General features: G+C 48.1%; 1 protein-coding gene across 5 annotated transcripts in view; it reads right to left on the reverse strand.

Moving 5' to 3' along the window:
- ASB2 (ankyrin repeat and SOCS box containing 2) overlaps positions 1–17,984 on the reverse strand; it is a 206,270-nt gene that overhangs the window by 108,301 nt on the left and 79,985 nt on the right. For all 5 annotated transcript variants that reach the window (XR_010190455.1, XR_010190454.1, XM_063947582.1 and 2 more), the window contains exon 3: positions 10,445–10,546. Coding sequence is in view for 3 of the 5 variants with exons in the window: in XM_063947582.1 (XP_063803652.1) it covers positions 10,445–10,546 (102 nt within the window). In the remaining 2 variants the exon portion in view is untranslated. The remainder of the gene's footprint in view (positions 1–10,444; positions 10,547–17,984) is intronic.

The raw sequence follows: 17,984 nt of genomic DNA on the forward strand, positions 1-17,984 counted from the left end.
TGTGCTCCCAGGATTCCTGCTGTATTCTGGTACTTCTAAACCTGCTTTGCCAGTTCTCAGTTGCTGCTGCAGTTTTCCCGTTCCTAGCCTGCTGCTGCCCGTGGAGACGCTCTTGGAAAACCCGGTTCAGTAAGACCCTTTGGGCACGGATGACCCCGGGTCTCTTGCCTCGTCCTCCAAGCCACAGTCCGCAGATTCTTGCTTCCAGCCAAGTCCTCGAACCACCATTCACAGTCCTCAGCTCGTTATCTCCAGCTTCATCTTTCAAGCCACAGTCTACAGTTCTCAGTCTCCAGTCACGACCCAAACTACCGTCCACAGTTCTCAGCTCCTCTACCACAGTTTCATCTCATAAGTCGCAGTCCACGGTTCTTGTCTTCAGCCTCGTTTTACTCTCACCCACAGTTCCACAGTTCTTTGTCTACGACCACGTTCTCAAGTCACCGTTCATCAACCTCAGTTTTCTACCTCTGCTCTGTACATAATAAATACTTTTCATTGACTCTCAAACTCCGCCTACATCCTTCATTGCTCCGTATCCCGTGCAAAGGAACTATATCCAACCCCCTCATTTTGTTCTTCCCCAGCCTGCTACCTCCTTGGGCAAGTCTCAACTGCCGGATCCCCAAACTTTGCTAGACGTGACCATATCAACCTTTTAGGGATTTGAAATTTCCTATCAGGATTAACCCATGGTTCTTTAAACAGAATATTTAGTTCCTTTGACACAGGAAAAGTGGCTGTGGATTTATTTTTTATATTAAAACAAGATTCCTCAGTCTCCGCTTTTACCTTATCAGGGATATGTAGAACTTCTCGAATAGCCTCTATGAAAGCCTCTATTCCCTGTGACAGAGTAGCCTCCCCCACCTCTGAGTCCACCTCCCCCTCCTCCATGTCTGACCCCTCATCATCAGAGTCAGACTGAAGGATATGGGCCAAAGGCCTTTTTTGCGGACAAATGGTAGGGGACTGAGACGCTGGTTTGGGTACTGAGTTTCTTTTCATAAACCCAGTCATCGATTTTCTTAAGTATTGCATCTCTTTCTCATTACTGGACAATTTAGTAGAAATATTGGAAATCATTCCCCTAATGGAATCCAGGCAAGATGGCTCTGCCCCGCTAGCCTGGGAGGCTGTACTGCACTGAGTACACTGCAGTGAACCCCCTGGAGAAGGGGAACACTGTGCCTTACATGAAACACACTCTTTGTCTGACATACTGTGACAGTGACAGCACACACACACACACACAGGAAACGGTTAAATGCACAATCAACCCACAAAGAGCCCTTCAAGAGAGACACAGAGATAGTCTGGAGCCAGCACACAGCGTCCTTACTGCTAATGCCAAGCTTAGCCGGGTCGCAGACTAAGTACTCAGATTGGGGACTTAGTACACTAGTAAGAGCTCCCCCCCTGCTATGACCCCCTGGTACCGCTGAGGTAATCTGGAGTCTCTCCGGAGGAGCTGTGCATCACTGTCAGTCAGCGTCTGTGTCCACTACAGAGGGAAAATGTCGCTGGTGAGTTGCTGGTTCTGCTCATAGTGAAGCCCCGCCCCTTCAATGGCGCGCAGTCTTCCTGCTTTTTTTATACTGGCTGATGTCATTTTAGTGCTTAAAATGGAGACAGCTGCCTTTTAAGTCTTTAATGCCAGTCTGGGTACTGTGTACACCCGTAGTGTACTTTGACTCAGTACGCTCCCTCAGAAGCGGTGCGTCCGCACTGTGTACTGAGTCTTGAGACCCAGCTGCCCCACGTAGAAGCCGTGTGTCTCCGTACCCTCATGCTGCCATAATGGCCGGCGACCCACTCACCAGGATGACAGCTTAATACTCACCACTCTTCTATCTTCTGGCTCTGTTAGGGGTGGCGGCGTGCTGCAGGAATGTACACTCGTCGTGGTGGGGCTTGTGAATAGTTACCTCAGTAGCTCAGTGTCCTGTCAGCAGGGAACGAGACATGCCCTGAATTAAGCCGTCTATGCCTCTCCTCTCAATTGTTTGTCGTCCATATCTATCAAGTATCAACAATCACAAACCAAGTGGGGTACAGCACACACTACAAATAGTACAAAAAATGTACCACCTACAGTGTCACACATTACATGTATGAGTAGGAAATAAAATATATTACTGTGTTACCACCTTCACTCACAGTGTCACACAATATGCGTGTGCTTCAGAAATAGTAATCGAACACTGCGGTTGACCTTCACCAACAGTAATGCACAATATGTGTATGAGTATAAAATAAAAAATATATTACTGTGGTACCACCTCTGTGTGTATGAGTAGGAAATAATAATATACTGCGGTTTGACCGACAGTGTCACATTACTTATGAAAATAAAATAAAAATTATATACCACACTGGGGTACAATACAAAAAAATATTATATTTTTTTTATAATTCGAATTTTAGGCTTTTTGTTTTTAGCTTTTATTATCTTAATTTTACACTGGGGCAGAGCCCCCTGATGGATGGACAGATCACCCCTTTCAGATACAGCAGACAGAGCACTCCTGAATTGATACTGATAGGACACACCAGCCCCTGGATGTTACTGGGTTAATTTAACAGTGGGTCCACTAGACATTTTAGGTTTGTGTACAAAAAACAGCATTGGCGCACCCCCGCCCGTATTTAAAATGGTATCCGTTCAGATGGTCGACCACTATTGGTCGACGTTGACATGGTCGACATGGACACATGGTCGACACATGAAAATGGTCGACACATGAAAGGTCGACACATGAAAAAGGTCGACATGAGTTTTTTAACTTTTTTTTCTTTTGGGGAACTTTTCCATACTTTACGATCCACGTGGACTACGATTGGAACGGTAATCTGTGCCGAGCGAAGCGGTAGCGGAGCGAAGGCACCATGCCCGAAGCATGGCGAGCGAAGCGAGCCATGCGAGGGGACGCGGTGCACTAATTGGGGTTCCCAGTCACATTACGCAAAAAGCGACACCAAAAAAAGTTAAAAAACTCATGTCGACCTTTTCATCTGTCGACCATTTTCATGTGTCGACCATGTGTCCATGCCGACCATGTCAATGTCGACCAATAGTGGTCGACCTAATGACTGTCGACCATAACATGGTCGACCATTCATACCGGAACCATTTAAAATAGGGCCAGTGCGCACCTCAGGTGCGTGACAAAAATATGCCTGATGCTCCGTTTCCAGTGAGGAGACGGAGCACTGCGGGGGCGGAGCGACGCGAACGGTGGGTGGTGTGGCATGATTGGGACATGATCACGGCGGCTGTGTGACGTCACACGCAACTGCTGTGATGGGTAAGATGGCGCTGGGTCTCCTGCGGCTCGCAGGTAAGCTGCGCTGGCAGGAGGCATCAAGAATTTTTATGATGAAGCAGAAATTGCGTGGTGATCGTAATTTCTGCTTCATCAAGAAGGGGGGGAAGCGCCGGTCAGCATGCTGGGGGCCTTTCCCAGCGATGGGCGGCCCCCAGCATGCGATCCAAAGGATAGCAAATTCTTCTGATTAGCAGAGTTTGCTATCCTTACTGAATTAGCCCCTATGGCAGCCCCCCTTTTACACATTACAGTAGGCAGAGTCCCCTTTTTACACATTACGCCAGGTAGAGCCCCCCTCCTTCCCTAGACTATGACTAAGGGCACTGACCTATACTGGGTGGAGGTACATTCACTGCCTCAGGTGCACAGAGGGAGGGGGTAGAATATGCGGGCATGCAGCTGCAGCGCTGCCCAGCTCTCTACAATCATTATTAGTGAGATTAGGAGCTGGGATGCGGGGGCTCCCTTCCGCAGGCAGCGTTGCAGCTAGCTGGCGGCATTGGCAGGCGGCGTTGGCGGGTGAGTGGGCTAGAGGCGTTGGCGGGCAATGTGGCATGGCCCTGTGGTTGCTGGCGGAGGTTTTTGCACCTCCAGCACATACCTAGTTATGGCCCTGCTCAATGCTACCACCAGGCTCCTGCGATCAGCACCTGGAACTGCCTAGGAATAGTTATGGAGTCCTGGGATTCTGCTTTCACAGAGCGCACTCCCCTCTCAACAGATATTTTATCATTGTCAACATGCTAATGGTCAACATGACATGTTTTCTGTCGACATTATCACCATGTCGATATGGTACCTGGTGACATAATATACCAAACCATCACCAGGTACAAGGATAGGGGGAAGTTCGGTCACAGAGAAGCGTACAACTGGGCATATGGAGGAACATCCGCATTTGGATCTGCACGCTATGTGTGTTTAAGTGTAGTTGAGGTGTGTGCAATAAAAGACACCCACAATGATGCATACCTTCCAGCTGTACCTTTTTAGCAGGTACAGTACCTTTTTTTATGGTCTGTACTGATTTTCGGCTCTCCAAACTTCCATTGAAAGAATAGGAAAAGGGGCGTGGCCACGCCCACTTTACCCATGGCCACGCCCACTTTTCTAAACTGTACCGATTTTTATGTGTAAAATGTTGAAGGGTATGAATGATGTAAGCCGCCGATGTGGCTTTAGGTAGAAGAATCATCTGCTCTGTTTAAAATCACCTGAGTTATAGCCTTAGCAGAAGCAATAAGAGTGACAAAGATAAATATGAACTTTAAATTCCTTAAACCACAGAAACTGAATTTCCAGATTATACTGACATATATTATTTTTTTCCTCTGTTAATTGTTGACAAATCTAATTCTTGTAAGATGTTGCGCACATGGGCCCTCATTCCGAGTTGTTCGCTCGCAAGGCGAATGTAGCAGAGTTACACACGCTAAGCCGCCGCCTACTGGGAGTGAATCTTAGCTTCTTAAAATTGCGACCGACGTACGCGCAATATTGCGATTACAAACGAGTTAGCAGTTTCAGAGTAGCTCCAGACTTACTCTGCCTGTGCGATCATTTCAGTGCTTGTCGTTCCTGGTTGACGTCACAAACACACCCAGCGTTCGCCCAGGCACTCCCACCGTTTCCCCGGCCACTCCTGCGTTTTTTCCGGAAACGGTAGCGTTTTCAGCCACACGCCCCTGAAACGCCGTGTATCCGCCCAGTAACACCCATTTCCTGTCAATCACATTACGATCGCCGGAGCGAAGAAAAAGCCGTGAGTAAAAATACTTTCTTCATAGTAAAGTTACTTGGCGCAGTCGCAGTGCGAACATTGCGCATGCGTACTAAGCGGATTTTCACTGCGATGCGATGAAAAAGAACGAGCGAACAACTCGGAATGAGGGCCATGGTAATTCCTGATGAAGCATGTAGTACAGAGGAGACTGACAGCGAGTGCTCTCTGGGATAAATGGAGACCAGATCAGCTGTCACTGCAGCTGCGCCGGGTCATACAGTTCCTTACTGAAAGACAGGCAAGTGTTCTACCATAATTACCCTGTAATGTACAGACCCTACACAATAACACGGCTGGACTCTTAAGAGTTAGTTCCTGGCTGCACAGAACCCGGAATATCGCCTCACAGCAATAATAGGTGTCAGTCTCGGGTGTGGTATGTTAAGGCCCGTACACAATGGTCGATGTATCGGCCGTTCTCTTGAACGGCCGATACATCGCGGGACCGTCGGCCAGTGTGTACGGGCGATACGTCTGTGAACTCCGTCGTTCACAGACGTATCGCGTCGGCCGCGCAGCACAGCCGACAGCCAATATATCTAACGATATATTGGCCCGTCGCTGTGTGTGTACGGGGCGGTCGTCCGACCGCCCGTACACATGCTGCGGCGGCCGGCGGTGATTGACAGGTGAACTGGGCGGGCGCTCGCGCCCGCCCAGTTCATGACGTCAGTCCCCCGACGGATCGGGCTGTGTGTATGCACAGCACACTGCCCGATCCGTACATAGATATATCTGCAGATCAGTTGATCTGCAGATATATCTAATAGTGTGTACCCACCTTTAGATAGAATAGACTTAGGTCGACCTTTTTGTCATGTTGACCTAGTACATGTCAACCTAGAGTCCCTGTCGACCTAGAAACCCTGTCGACCTACTTACTGTTGACCAATAGTGGTCGACCTAGACAGTGTCGACCTCAAGACCGGATCCCGTCAGTCTCACCGTTAGCACCTAGCTGTACGTTGCTGTTTATATACAACAATGAACAGGGAAGAAAGGATATCCTGGCATGCATTGCTTTTTTAACCTTAATCAATTCTGTTTTATTACTGGGTGTAATATTATTCTTTTTGGGTCCATTTCAGTTTAACTGAACCAAAAATTGTCTGTTTGGCTTGTAAATTGTGTCTATTGTATCATGTGAAGTTTGGAATGGTAGTAATATGTTAATTGCTCTATGTACATAAATACAGCAGAATAGATTCAATACTGTCTGTGCAATAGGACGGAGATAGAAATACCACAGAATTATTTAATGAGTATAATGACTAAAGGTGAGAGAGGTAAAGTGGAGAGAGATAAAGTACCAGCCAATCAGCTTCTAGTTGTCATTTTTCAAAAATCCTGTAACATAGCAGTTAGGAGCGGATTGGCTGGCACGTTATCTCTCTCCACTTTATTTCTCTTGAAGGGTTAATAATACATCTACCCCCCACCCCCCATTGTGCATTTGTTAAGCAGGCCCTTTCATTAGCAGGGCATAATGTATACACTGTACATCACACAGGAAGCTCGTTCACTTCATTTGGACATATGGATTCCAAGAAACACACTGCAGATCCAGACCTCTAACCTCCGCTCAGAATAGTGAGATTTTTTCCCTGGGAATTTAATGGCATTATTTTTTTTAACCCGTTTGCTCTTAAGTGCATAATCCTGTTTTGCTAATTACATGCACAAGAAGTGGGATTTGGTTTGAACCCCTGAGATGCTAGAAGATGCCATTATTGTGTTACTTTCAGTATCATTTACTCCCATCAGTGACAGATTTACATACAAGGCAATATTATATAAAAAAATAATAATAATTATAATAACAATTTACTGAGGACCTGATATAGAGTTGTTTGGAAATTGGCCGTACGCGCTCCTGCAATTGTGTGGATGGAAATACATGCGTCTGTCCGCCTGCTCCATCTAAACAAGACATTGCTTACATGAGAACACCTTATTACACCCAAGTTCTGCCTCTCCTGAGTCTCCCATCGCAATTGGGGATACGATTGTAATGTGTAGAACTCTGCAGCGCCCATGCTTGTGTCGGGATCCTGACAGCCATATTACCGATGACGGAATGCTCGACACTATTCAGAATGCTGTCATCGGCATCCCGTTTAGGTTCACCATCCCGGTGCCGGAATCCGAATGAGAAGACACCGCTTTGCTGGAAAGGTAAGCCGCAGGAGGGAGTTAGCATTAGGCTGCGGGGGGGAGGATTAGGTTTAGGCTTTGGGGAGGGGAGGTTAAGGTTAGGCTGGGGGGATACCGAACATCGGGATGGCGGCAGCAATAATGCGGCATCTGCACAGATCTGTAAACATCAGAGATTTGCATAAACAATGCAATTACGTTAATCTCTGAATCAGGCCCAAAATAACTAACAGCACCAAACAATGGAGCAGGGATTCACATGACATCAATGAATTATACAACACTAGTCTACCCCATGGCGGGTTCTGTTAGTTACTTTGGTCTAATTTTCCGCCTCCAGCCAGTCAGACATTTCCAAAATCTCTGTATCCCAATATGTGTGAATAGATCCAATCGGGGAAATTTGCAAAAATATGAAAGCTAGAATCTAATTGGTTGCTGGGGATCTCTGCACTGGTTTTTAGAAATGTGCCCTGGTATTACTTCTGCTTCAGATTACTGTCAGCGACTTTCATTCTACTGATATTACTGAACCAGCAGAAAGGGCAGTGTGGATTTCTGGAAACTGGATTACATTTAAACTCATCCATTGTTTGTGTGTTGGGCCAAATTCATGATTGTATGTAAATGCAACTGCAATGTTCTAGGCTACGGAGCTGCTAATGTTACCAAGTGCTGCTGCTGCACAGAATTGAAAAGAGACGGCCACCGGAGCCATCGTAACTCATTCGCAACTGCGTACACATTCGCAGCCTGTAGGCAAGAATGAGGAACATCGACTGGTTACACAGACTGGCCGCGCCAGTAGGACAAGGCAGATACATGACCCAAAAATGGTCATGACGCTCCTGCGTTTATGCTGCCACTTGCCATTCACTTCACCAAATGGCCCCTTCCTGTCAATCACTCTGCCATGAAAACCTCTCTGTGCGCGCAATTGCAAAGGCACCTTGGCAGTGCACACTGCGGTTTTGGCACATGCGCAGCCTGATAATTGCTCCCTTAAGGGAACGTCGCCCATTGCAGACAAACATGAATTAGGCCCATTATGCGAAGTATTCCAGAGATTGTCCACTGCAGCTAACGTCATCACAAACTTAGCCAGGAGAGGGTTCCCCGGGAACCCTATGCAGCAATGGCCGCTGTGCATGCATGGTAAGCAGAACCATGCATGCGCAGGAGTCCCACTTCCAGTCAGAGCACATCAGAGGGACAGACTCCAATCGGAGCCCCTGTCCGTGCGGATGATACATGATACACGGTGCCGGTGTAATAGCATATGGCAATGTGATTATGGGAGCTAATATTGCGCCCAGATCATATTAAATATGTGATTAAGATACATAGACCCCTAAAGCTTTGTCCAGTGGAGCAATTTCATAGAGTTAGCTCAGCCAGTGTTCTAAATGGTAGAAGGATGATAGATAGACAGTGTCAAGTTAGACAGTCAGTAGATAGACACCATATGTTAGACAGACATTAGGTTGACAGGGTCAAAAGGTCAACGTGAAAAAAAAGGTAGACAGTATGAAATGTTGACAGGGTCAAAAGGTCGACATAAAAATTGTCGACATAAAAAAGGTAGACACAGGTTTTTTTAATTTGACATGTTTTTGGACAATTTCATACCTTCTCTATCCATGTCGGCATAGAGTTGGTTATAAACCTTGTGGCGAGCTCAGCGAGCCAGAAGCGTGGCAAACGAAGCGAGCCCCGCGAGGGTATGCCTTTCTACAATTGGGGATCCCAGATGACGCAACTATCCAAACAAACCACAAAAATGCAAAAAAATGGTGTCTAACTTTTTTGTGTCAACCATTTTCATGTCGACCTTTTGACCCTGTTGACCTTCTGACCCTGTCGACTTAATGTCTATCTAACATGTGGTGTCTATCTATTGACTGTCTTACTAGACACTGTCTATCTATCATCCCACACCCATTCTAAATACAACACATTGGGGGTGATGCACAGACAATTACAAAATGGGTGTAAATTACTCTCCCATGGGGATGTAACGTACTACAGCTACTAGCCATCTCATCGAAGCCATCCGATGGTCATACTGTGCGCATGCAAAGATGCATTCACAGCTTTGTGTGTAAATTCACAGACACCACTTCCAGGTGTCCACAGCTGCATAGAAGGCTGACAGCCATCGGATGGGCATCGAAAAGTGGCATCTAATGGCTGGCAACTATCCAATACCCACAATGCGATGGGAAAAGTACTTCCATTGAATCGGGAACATCGATAGTTGATAACCATCGGTTTCCAATATCTATCCCTAGTCTAACAAAAGGTGCATGCCAAAACAGTGTAATTCCACCCTAATGCAGAGCTCGTGGTGCACTCTTACATACAGCAGAAACAGCGTCCTATATTTTATTGCCAGAAGATAAAAATCATTTAATCAGGGTCACAAAAGCATTATCTATGCCCGAGCGACAAGAAAGCACCAGTTATGAAGATATCATTAGAAACCTGTTATATTTCTTACTTTTGTTGATAACAAAGCTGGAAGACAGTCACGACTTTAGTAAATCACACCTTAGGGGTCATTCAGGTGCAGCTGCGCCATCATGCGTAAAGTACTGATGTTTGGTTCTTTGCGCATCCGCAGGACCCATTTTGCACGACGGCTCCTGCGACGTCGGAAGCACAATGGCAGCAGACTGTCAGTGACTGACAGTCTGCTGCCATCTGGAGGGCAGCAATGGCTTCCATTTGTGACAATGGAGGTGTGTTACCGCCGTTTAGAGGAGTGGGAAGAGGTCAGGGATCTCCTGGTAGGATGGAGATTTCCTGGCCTCTGCGAGGTAGGTGCCATAAAGCACCTGATGGTGAGAGCGAGTTCCGATGTTGCGTTCTAGGATGCAGCTTGGATCACTACTACAGCAGGAGGCGTCTGCTTGTAATAGACGCCTCCTGATGCATTACCATACAGCGCTATCACTGCTGCTTCCAAGGAATCAGCAGTGATAGCAACTCCAGCCACATCTGAATGAGTCTCCTTGAGCGCAGAAATGATCGCAGAAATGGGTGTCGATCAAACAGAAAAAAACAGACAAATGTAATCACTATATACAGTAAAACAATAACATCAGGATATCCGCAGATGACACCAATATGAAACACCGAAACAGCACAAATACAACAAGCTGCAGATAACACTTACGTAGTCGGTGTGGTAGCGAAGTAGCTCCCATCGTATCTCTTCTTGACGATCCCTCTGTTGGAGCCAGAGTTGGGGGGCTGCGCAGCGCCGGCCTGGGATGACCTGGATTTGTGGCGACATGTATGGAAGAGTGAGAAATATTCAGAGTACGAGAAACAGATCATATCCACACCTTGTGAGCAGAGACAGAGGAGCCCCACACACAGAGAGAGGCGGCCAGAGCTGAGTGAGGGGCTGACAGATAAAGCTCTCGCAGGCTGAACAGAAGCAGATGGTGCAGACTCTGAAATCAGCTGCTAAGAGCACTTGATTATTTTTGGCCCTGGGAGGAAACGTCAAGGGATTTGAATGACCATATAAGACAACAATGAAGTAAAAAAAAAAAACACACACACTCTCAGGATCTATAGGAACCAGGGTTCCGGGCTCACCTCTAGGAAATCTGACATTGGGGGTTGAGTGCTGCTGGACTACATTGTGATCGCTGCTAGTTCTCTACTTGAGACGCCCAACCAGGGAGCAATGTTTACCTGCCTCTCCTGGCTGAGTGTCAGTGACGGGATGCATTCAATATCCTGGCTGTCAGGATCTCAGCGCTCAGCATACTGGTGCCGGGATCCCGACCACCGGGATACCGACACCTATTCCCCCTCTTGGGGTGTCCACGACACCCCTGGAGGGAGAATAAAATAAGATTTTACTCACCGGTAAATCTATTTCTCGTAGTCCGTAGTGGATGCTGGGAACTCCGTAAGGACCATGGGGAATAGCGGCTCCGCAGGAGACTGGGCACAACTAAAGAAAGCTTTAGGACTACCTGGTGTGCACTGGCTCCTCCCACTATGACCCTCCTCCAGACCTCAGTTAGGATACTGTGCCCGGAAGAGCTGACACAATAAGGAAAGATTTTGAATCCCGGGTAAGACTCATACCAGCCACACCAATCACACCGTATAACTCGTGATATTATACCCAGTTAACAGTATGAAATATAACTGAGCCTCACTAACAGATGGCTCATAACAATAACCCTTTAGTTAGGCAATAACTATATACAAGTATTGCAGACAGTCCGCACTTGGGACGGGCGCCCAGCATCCACTACGGACTACGAGAAATAGATTTACCGGTGAGTAAAATCTTATTTTCTCTGACGTCCTAGTGGATGCTGGGAACTCCGTAAGGACCATGGGGATTATACCAAAGCTCCCAAACAGGCGGGAGAGTGCGGATGACTCTGCAGCACCGAATGAGAGAACTCAAGGTCCTCCTCAGCCAGGGTATCAAATTTGTAGTATTTTGCAAACGTGTTTGACCCTGACCAAGTAGCAGCTCGGCAAAGTTGTAAAGCCGAGACCCCTCGGGCAGCCGCCCAAGAAGAGCCCACCTTCCTCGTGGAATGGGCTTTCACTGATTTAGGATGCGGCAGTCCAGCCGCAGAATGCGCAAGCTGAATTGTGCTACAAATCCAGCGAGCAATCGTCTGCTTCGAAGCAGGAGCACCCAGCTTGTTGGGTGCATACAGGATAAATAGCGAGTCAGTCTTCCTGACTCCAGCCGTCCTGGAAACCTTCAATTTTCAAGGCCCTGACTACGTCCAGTAACTTGGAATCCTCCAAGTCCCTAGTAGCCGCAGGCACTACGATAGGTTGGTTCAAGTGAAACGCTGATACCACCTTAGGGAGAAACTGGGGACGAGTCCTCAATTCTGCCCTATCCATATGGAAAATCAGATAAGAGCTTTGACATGACAAAGCCGCCAATTCTGATACACGCCTGGCCGAAGCCAAGGCCAACAACATAGCCACTTTACACGTGAGATATTTTAAATCCACGGTTTTAATTGGCTCAAACCAATGTGACTTTAGGAAACTCAACACCACGGTGAGATCCCAAGGTGCCACCGGAGACACAAAAAGAGGCTGAGTATGCAGCACTCCCTTAACAAAAGTCTGAACTTCAGGCAGTGAAGCCAGTTCTTTTTGGAAGAAAATGTACAGAGCCGAAATCTGGACCTTAATGGAAGCCAATTTTAGGCCCATAGTCACTCCTGACTGTAGGAAGTGCAGAAATCGACCCAGTTGAAATTCTTCTGTTGGGGCCTTCCTGGCCTCACACCAAGCAACATATTTTCACCATATGCGGTGATAATGTTGTGCGGTCACATCTTTCCTAGCCCCATCAGCGTAGGAATGACTTCCTCCGGAATGCCTTTTTCCTTTAGGATCCGGTGTTCAACCGCCATGCCGCCAAACGCAGCCGCGGTAAGTCTTGGAACAGACAAGGCCCCTGCTGCAGCAGGTCCTGTCTGAACGGCAGAGACCATGGGTCCTCTGAGATCATTTCTTGAAGTTCTGGGTACCAAGCTCTTCTTGGCCAATCCGGAACCACGAGTATAGTTCTTACTCCTCTCCTTCTTATTCTTCTCAGTACCTTAGGTATGAGAGGCAGAGGAGGGAACACATACACCGACTGGTACACCCACGGTGTCACCAGAACGTCCCCAGCTATCGCCTGAGGGTCCCTTGACCTGGCGCAATATCTTTTTAGCTTTTTGTTGAGGCGGGACGCCATCATGTCCACCTGTGGCCTTTCCCAATGGTGTACAATCATTTGGAAGACTTCCGGATGAAGTCCCCACTCTCCCGGGTGGAGGTCGTGTCTGCTGAGAAAATCTGCTTCCCAGTTGTCCACTCCGGGAATGAACACTGCTGACAGTGCTAACACATGATTTTCCGCCCATCGGAGAATCCTAGTGGCTTCTGCCATCGCCATCCTGCTTCTTGTGCCGCCCTGTTGGTTTACATGGGCGACCGCCGTGATGTTGTCTGACTGAATCAGTACCGGCTGGTTTTGAAGCATGGGTCTTGCTTGACTTAGGGCATTGTAAATGGCCCTCAGTTCCAGAATGTTTATGTGTAGGGAAATCTCCTGATTCGACCATAGTCCCTGGAAGTTTTTTCCCCTGTGTGACTGCCCCCCAGCCTCGAAGGCTGGCATCCGTGGTCACCAGAATCCAGTCCTGTACGCCGAATCTGCGGCCCTCTCGAAGATGAGCACCCTGCAGTCACCACGGCAGAGATACCCTGGTCCTACGAGACAGGGTTATCAGCCGATGCATCTGAAGATGCGATCCGGACCACTTGTCCAACAGGTCCCACTGAAAAGCTCTTGCATGGAACCTGCCGAATGGCATTGCTTCGTAGGAAGCTACCATTTTTCCCAGGACTCGCGTGCAGTGATGCACCGACACCTGTTTTGGTTTCAGGAGGCCTCTGACTAGAGATGACAGCTCCTCGGCTTTCTCCTCCGGGAGAAACCCTTTTTTCTGGTCTGTGTCCAGAACCATCCCCAGGAACAGTAGACGTGTCGTAGGAACCAGCTGTGCTGTTGTAGCACTTCCCGAGATAGTGCTACCCCGACCAATAACTGCTCCTTGGACCTCGCCTTTATCAGGAGATCGTCCAAGTACGGGATAATTAAAAACTCCCTTTTTTTGCAGGAGTATCATCATTTCGGCCATTACCTTGGTAAATGCTCTCGGTGCCGTGGACAGACTGAACGGCAACGTCTGGAATTGGTAACGACAAACCTGTACCACAAAACTGAGGTACTCCTGGTGAGGATGGTAAATGGGGACATACAGGTAAGCATCCTTGATGTCCAGAGATACCATGTGATCTCCCTCGTCCAGGCTTGCAATAACCGCCCTGAGCGATTTCATTTTTAACTTGAACCTTCGTATATAAGTGTTCAAGGATTTCAATTTTAGAATGGATTTTACCGAACCGTCTGGTTTCGGTACCACAACATTGTGGAATAGTAACCCGGGCCTTGTTGAAGGAGGGGTACCTTGATTTTCACCTGCTGGAAGTACAGCTTGCTGATTTGAGGTAACGGCGAGAGGGAGTCGCCTCGAACTCCAGATTGTATCCCTGTGATACTACATGCAGAACCCAGGGATCCACCTGTGAGCGAGCCCACTGGACGCTGAAGTTCTCGAGACGCGCCCCCCACCGCACCTGGCTACACCTGTGGAGCCCCCGCGTCATGCGGTGGACTCAGAGGAAGCGGGGGAAGAATTTTGATCCTGGGAACTGGCTGACTGGTGCAGCTTTTTCCCTCTTCCCTTGTCTCTGTGCAGAAAGGAAGCGCCTTTGACCCGCTTGCTTTTCTGAAGCCGAAAGGACTGTACCTGATAATACAGTGCTTTCTTAGGCTGTGAGGAAAACCTGAGGTAAAAAAGTTTTTCTTCCCAGCTGTTGCTGTGGATATGAGGTCCCAGAGACCATCCCCAAACAATTCCTCACTCTTATAAGGCAGAATCTCTATGTGCCTTTTAAAGTCAGCATCACCTGTCCAGTGCCGGGTCTCTAATACCTTCCTGGCAGAATGGACATTGCATTAATTTAGGATGCCAGCCGGCAAAAAATCCCTCTGTGCATCCCTCATATATAAGACGACGTCTTTAATATGCTCTTATGTAAGTAAAATAGTATCCCTGTCTGACAGGGTCACAGACCACGCTGCAGCAGCACTATCCATGCTGAGGCAATTGCAGGTCTCAGTCTAGTACCTGAGTGTGTAAATACAGACTTCAGGATAGCCTCCTGTTTTTTATCAACAGGTACTTCAAAGTGGCCGTATCCTAAGACGGCAGTGCCACCTTTTTTGACAACGTGTGAGCGCCTTATCCACCCTAGGGGATATCTCCCAGCGTAACCTATCCTCTGGCGGGAAAGGGTATGCCATCAGTAACTTTTTAGAAGTTACCAGTTTCTTATCGGGGGAACCCACGCTTTTTCACACACTTCATTCACTCATCTGATGGGGGAACAAAACACTGCCTGCTTTTCCTCCCCAAACATAAAACCCTCTTATAGTGGTACTTGGGTTAATGTCAGAAATGTGTAACACATTTTTTATTGCCGGGATCATGCAACGGATGTTCCTAGTGGATTGTGTATATGTCTCAACCTCGTCGACACTGGAGTCAGACTCCGTGTCGACATCTGTATCTGCCATCTGAGGTAACGGGCGTTTTTTTGAGCCCCTGATGGCCTTTGAGACGCCTGGGCAGGCGCGGGCTGAGAAGCCGGCTGTCCCACAGCTGTTACATCATCCAGCCTTTTATGTAAGGAGTTGACACTGTCGGTTAATACCTTCCACCTATCCATCCACTCTGGTGTCGGCCCCCCAGGGGCGACATCACATTTATCGGCATCTGCTCCGCCTCCACATAAGCCTCCTCATCAAACATGTCGACACAGCCGTACCGACACACCGCACACACACAGGGAATGCTCTTACTGAGGACAGGACCCCACAAGCCCTTTGGGGAGACAGAGAGAGAGTATGCCAGCACACACCAGAGCGCTGTATAATGTAGGGATTAACACTATAACTGAGTGAATTTTCCCCAATAGCTGCTTGTATAAACAATATTGCGCCTAAATTTAGTGCCCCCCCTCTCTTTTTAACCCTTTGAGCCTGAAAACTACAGGAGAGAGCCTGGGGAGCTGTCTTCCAGCTGCACTGTGAAGAGAAAATGGCGCCAGTGTGCTGAGGGAGATAGCCCCGCCCCTTTTTCGGCTGACTTTTCTCACTTTTTTATGGATTCTGGCAGGGGTATTTATCACATATATAGCCTCTGGGACTATATATTGTGATTATTTTGCCAGCCAAGGTCTTAATATTGCTGCTCAGGGCGCCCCCCCCCCAGCGCCCTGCACCCATCAGTGACCGGAGTGTGAGGTGTGCATGAGGAGCAATGGCGCACAGCTGCAGTGCTGTGCGCTACCTTGGTGAAGGCTGAAGTCTTCTGCCGCCGATTTTCCGGAACACTTCTTGCTTCTGGCTCTGTAAGGGGGCCGGCGGCGCGGCTCCGGGACCGAACATCAAGGCCGGTTCCTGCGGTCGATCCCTCTGGAGCTAATGGTGTCCAGTAGCCTAAGAAGCCCAAGCTACCACCAGTTAGGTAGGTTCGCTTCTTCTCCCCTTAGTCCCTCGCTGCTGTGAGTCTGTTGCCAGCAGATCTCACTGTAAAATAAAAAACCTAAATATACTTTCTTTCTAGGAGCTCAGGAGAGCCCCTAGTGTGCATCCAGCTCAGCCGGGCACAAGATTCTAACTGAGGTCTGGAGGAGGGTCATAGTGGGAGGAGCCAGTGCACACCAGGTAGTCCTAAAGCTTTCTTTAGTTGTGCCCAGTCTCCTGCGGAGCCGCTATTCCCCATGGTCCTTACGGAGTTCCCAGCATCCACTAGGACGTCAGAGAAATAGGGTTTCTTTTGTGCTCGCCCCGCTGCCGGCATTCCGGCATCCCGCGGTCGGGATTCTGACCACCGGAATCACAGTGAGCCTGTGTATGCAAATGCCTTCGCAGCTGCAAATATGTGCGCAGCAGCTGTGCAACATTATGTAAATGTTGAAGCTGCCGGGATTCCTATTAAGATGCTCACTGGTGGCGCCTCTGACCCGCCGCTTGTGTATGAAGATACAACCACTGGCCGCACATCGCTGGAACTTCGACCTACTGTAACGTATGTAAAGTATGGCCAAAGGAACTGAGACGCCGAAGCTGTGGCGGCACATGCGCATTGCAACTTTTATGCATGCAATTGGGGGGGGGGGGAATAGTTCCACAGCGTAAAACATCAACATTGCGCCCATCTGTGAATCAGGCCCAATATGCATTAAACTGTAAGTATTTATTCACAATTCTACATAATCCATACCTTCCAGTTTGTTCCCCCACACTTAGGACAAAAAATATTACCTCTGGTTTTCCCACTTATTTTCTAATAAGATACACTCTTTGCTATTAAAGCTATTTTGATAACATTGAGGGGGTTCATGCAGTGAGTGACGTGTTTACTGTAACATGGAAATTTGTACTACGTACGTATGTGTGCAAGATAGAAGACTTTTCTACATTCGGCTTTATGAAGCGTATTTCGGGGGTAATGCAGAGTTGATTGCAGCAGCTAATTTGTTAGCAGTTGGGCAAAACCATGTGCACTGCAGGGGGGGCAGATATAACATGTGCAGGGAGAGTTAGATTTGGGTGGGTTATTTCGTTTCTGTGCAGGGTAAATACTGGCTGCTATATTTTTACACTGCAATTTAGATTTCAGTTTGAACACACCCCACCCAAATCTAAGTCTCTCTGCACATGTTACATCTGCCCCACCCCTGCAGTGCACATAGGGGGTCATTCCGAGCTGTTCGCTCGCAAGCTGCTTTTAGCAGCTTTACACACGCTAAGCCGCCGCCTACTGGGAGTGAATCTTAGCTTATCAAAATTGCGAACGAAAGATTAGCAAAATAGCGAATAGACACTTCTTAGCAGTTTCTGAGTAGCTCCACACTTACTCGGCATCTGCGATCAGTTCAGTGCTTGTCGTTCCTGGTTTGACGTCACAAACACACCCAGCGTTCGCCCAGACACTCCTCCGTTTCTCCAGCCACTCCCGCGTTTTTCCCAGAAACTGTAGCGTTTTTTCGCACACTCCCATAAAACGGCCAGTTTCCGCCCAGAA

The sequence above is a fragment of the Pseudophryne corroboree genome, chromosome 12, assembly GCF_028390025.1.
Source record: "Pseudophryne corroboree isolate aPseCor3 chromosome 12, aPseCor3.hap2, whole genome shotgun sequence".
In the NCBI taxonomy this organism is placed as follows: Eukaryota; Metazoa; Chordata; class Amphibia; order Anura; family Myobatrachidae; genus Pseudophryne; species Pseudophryne corroboree.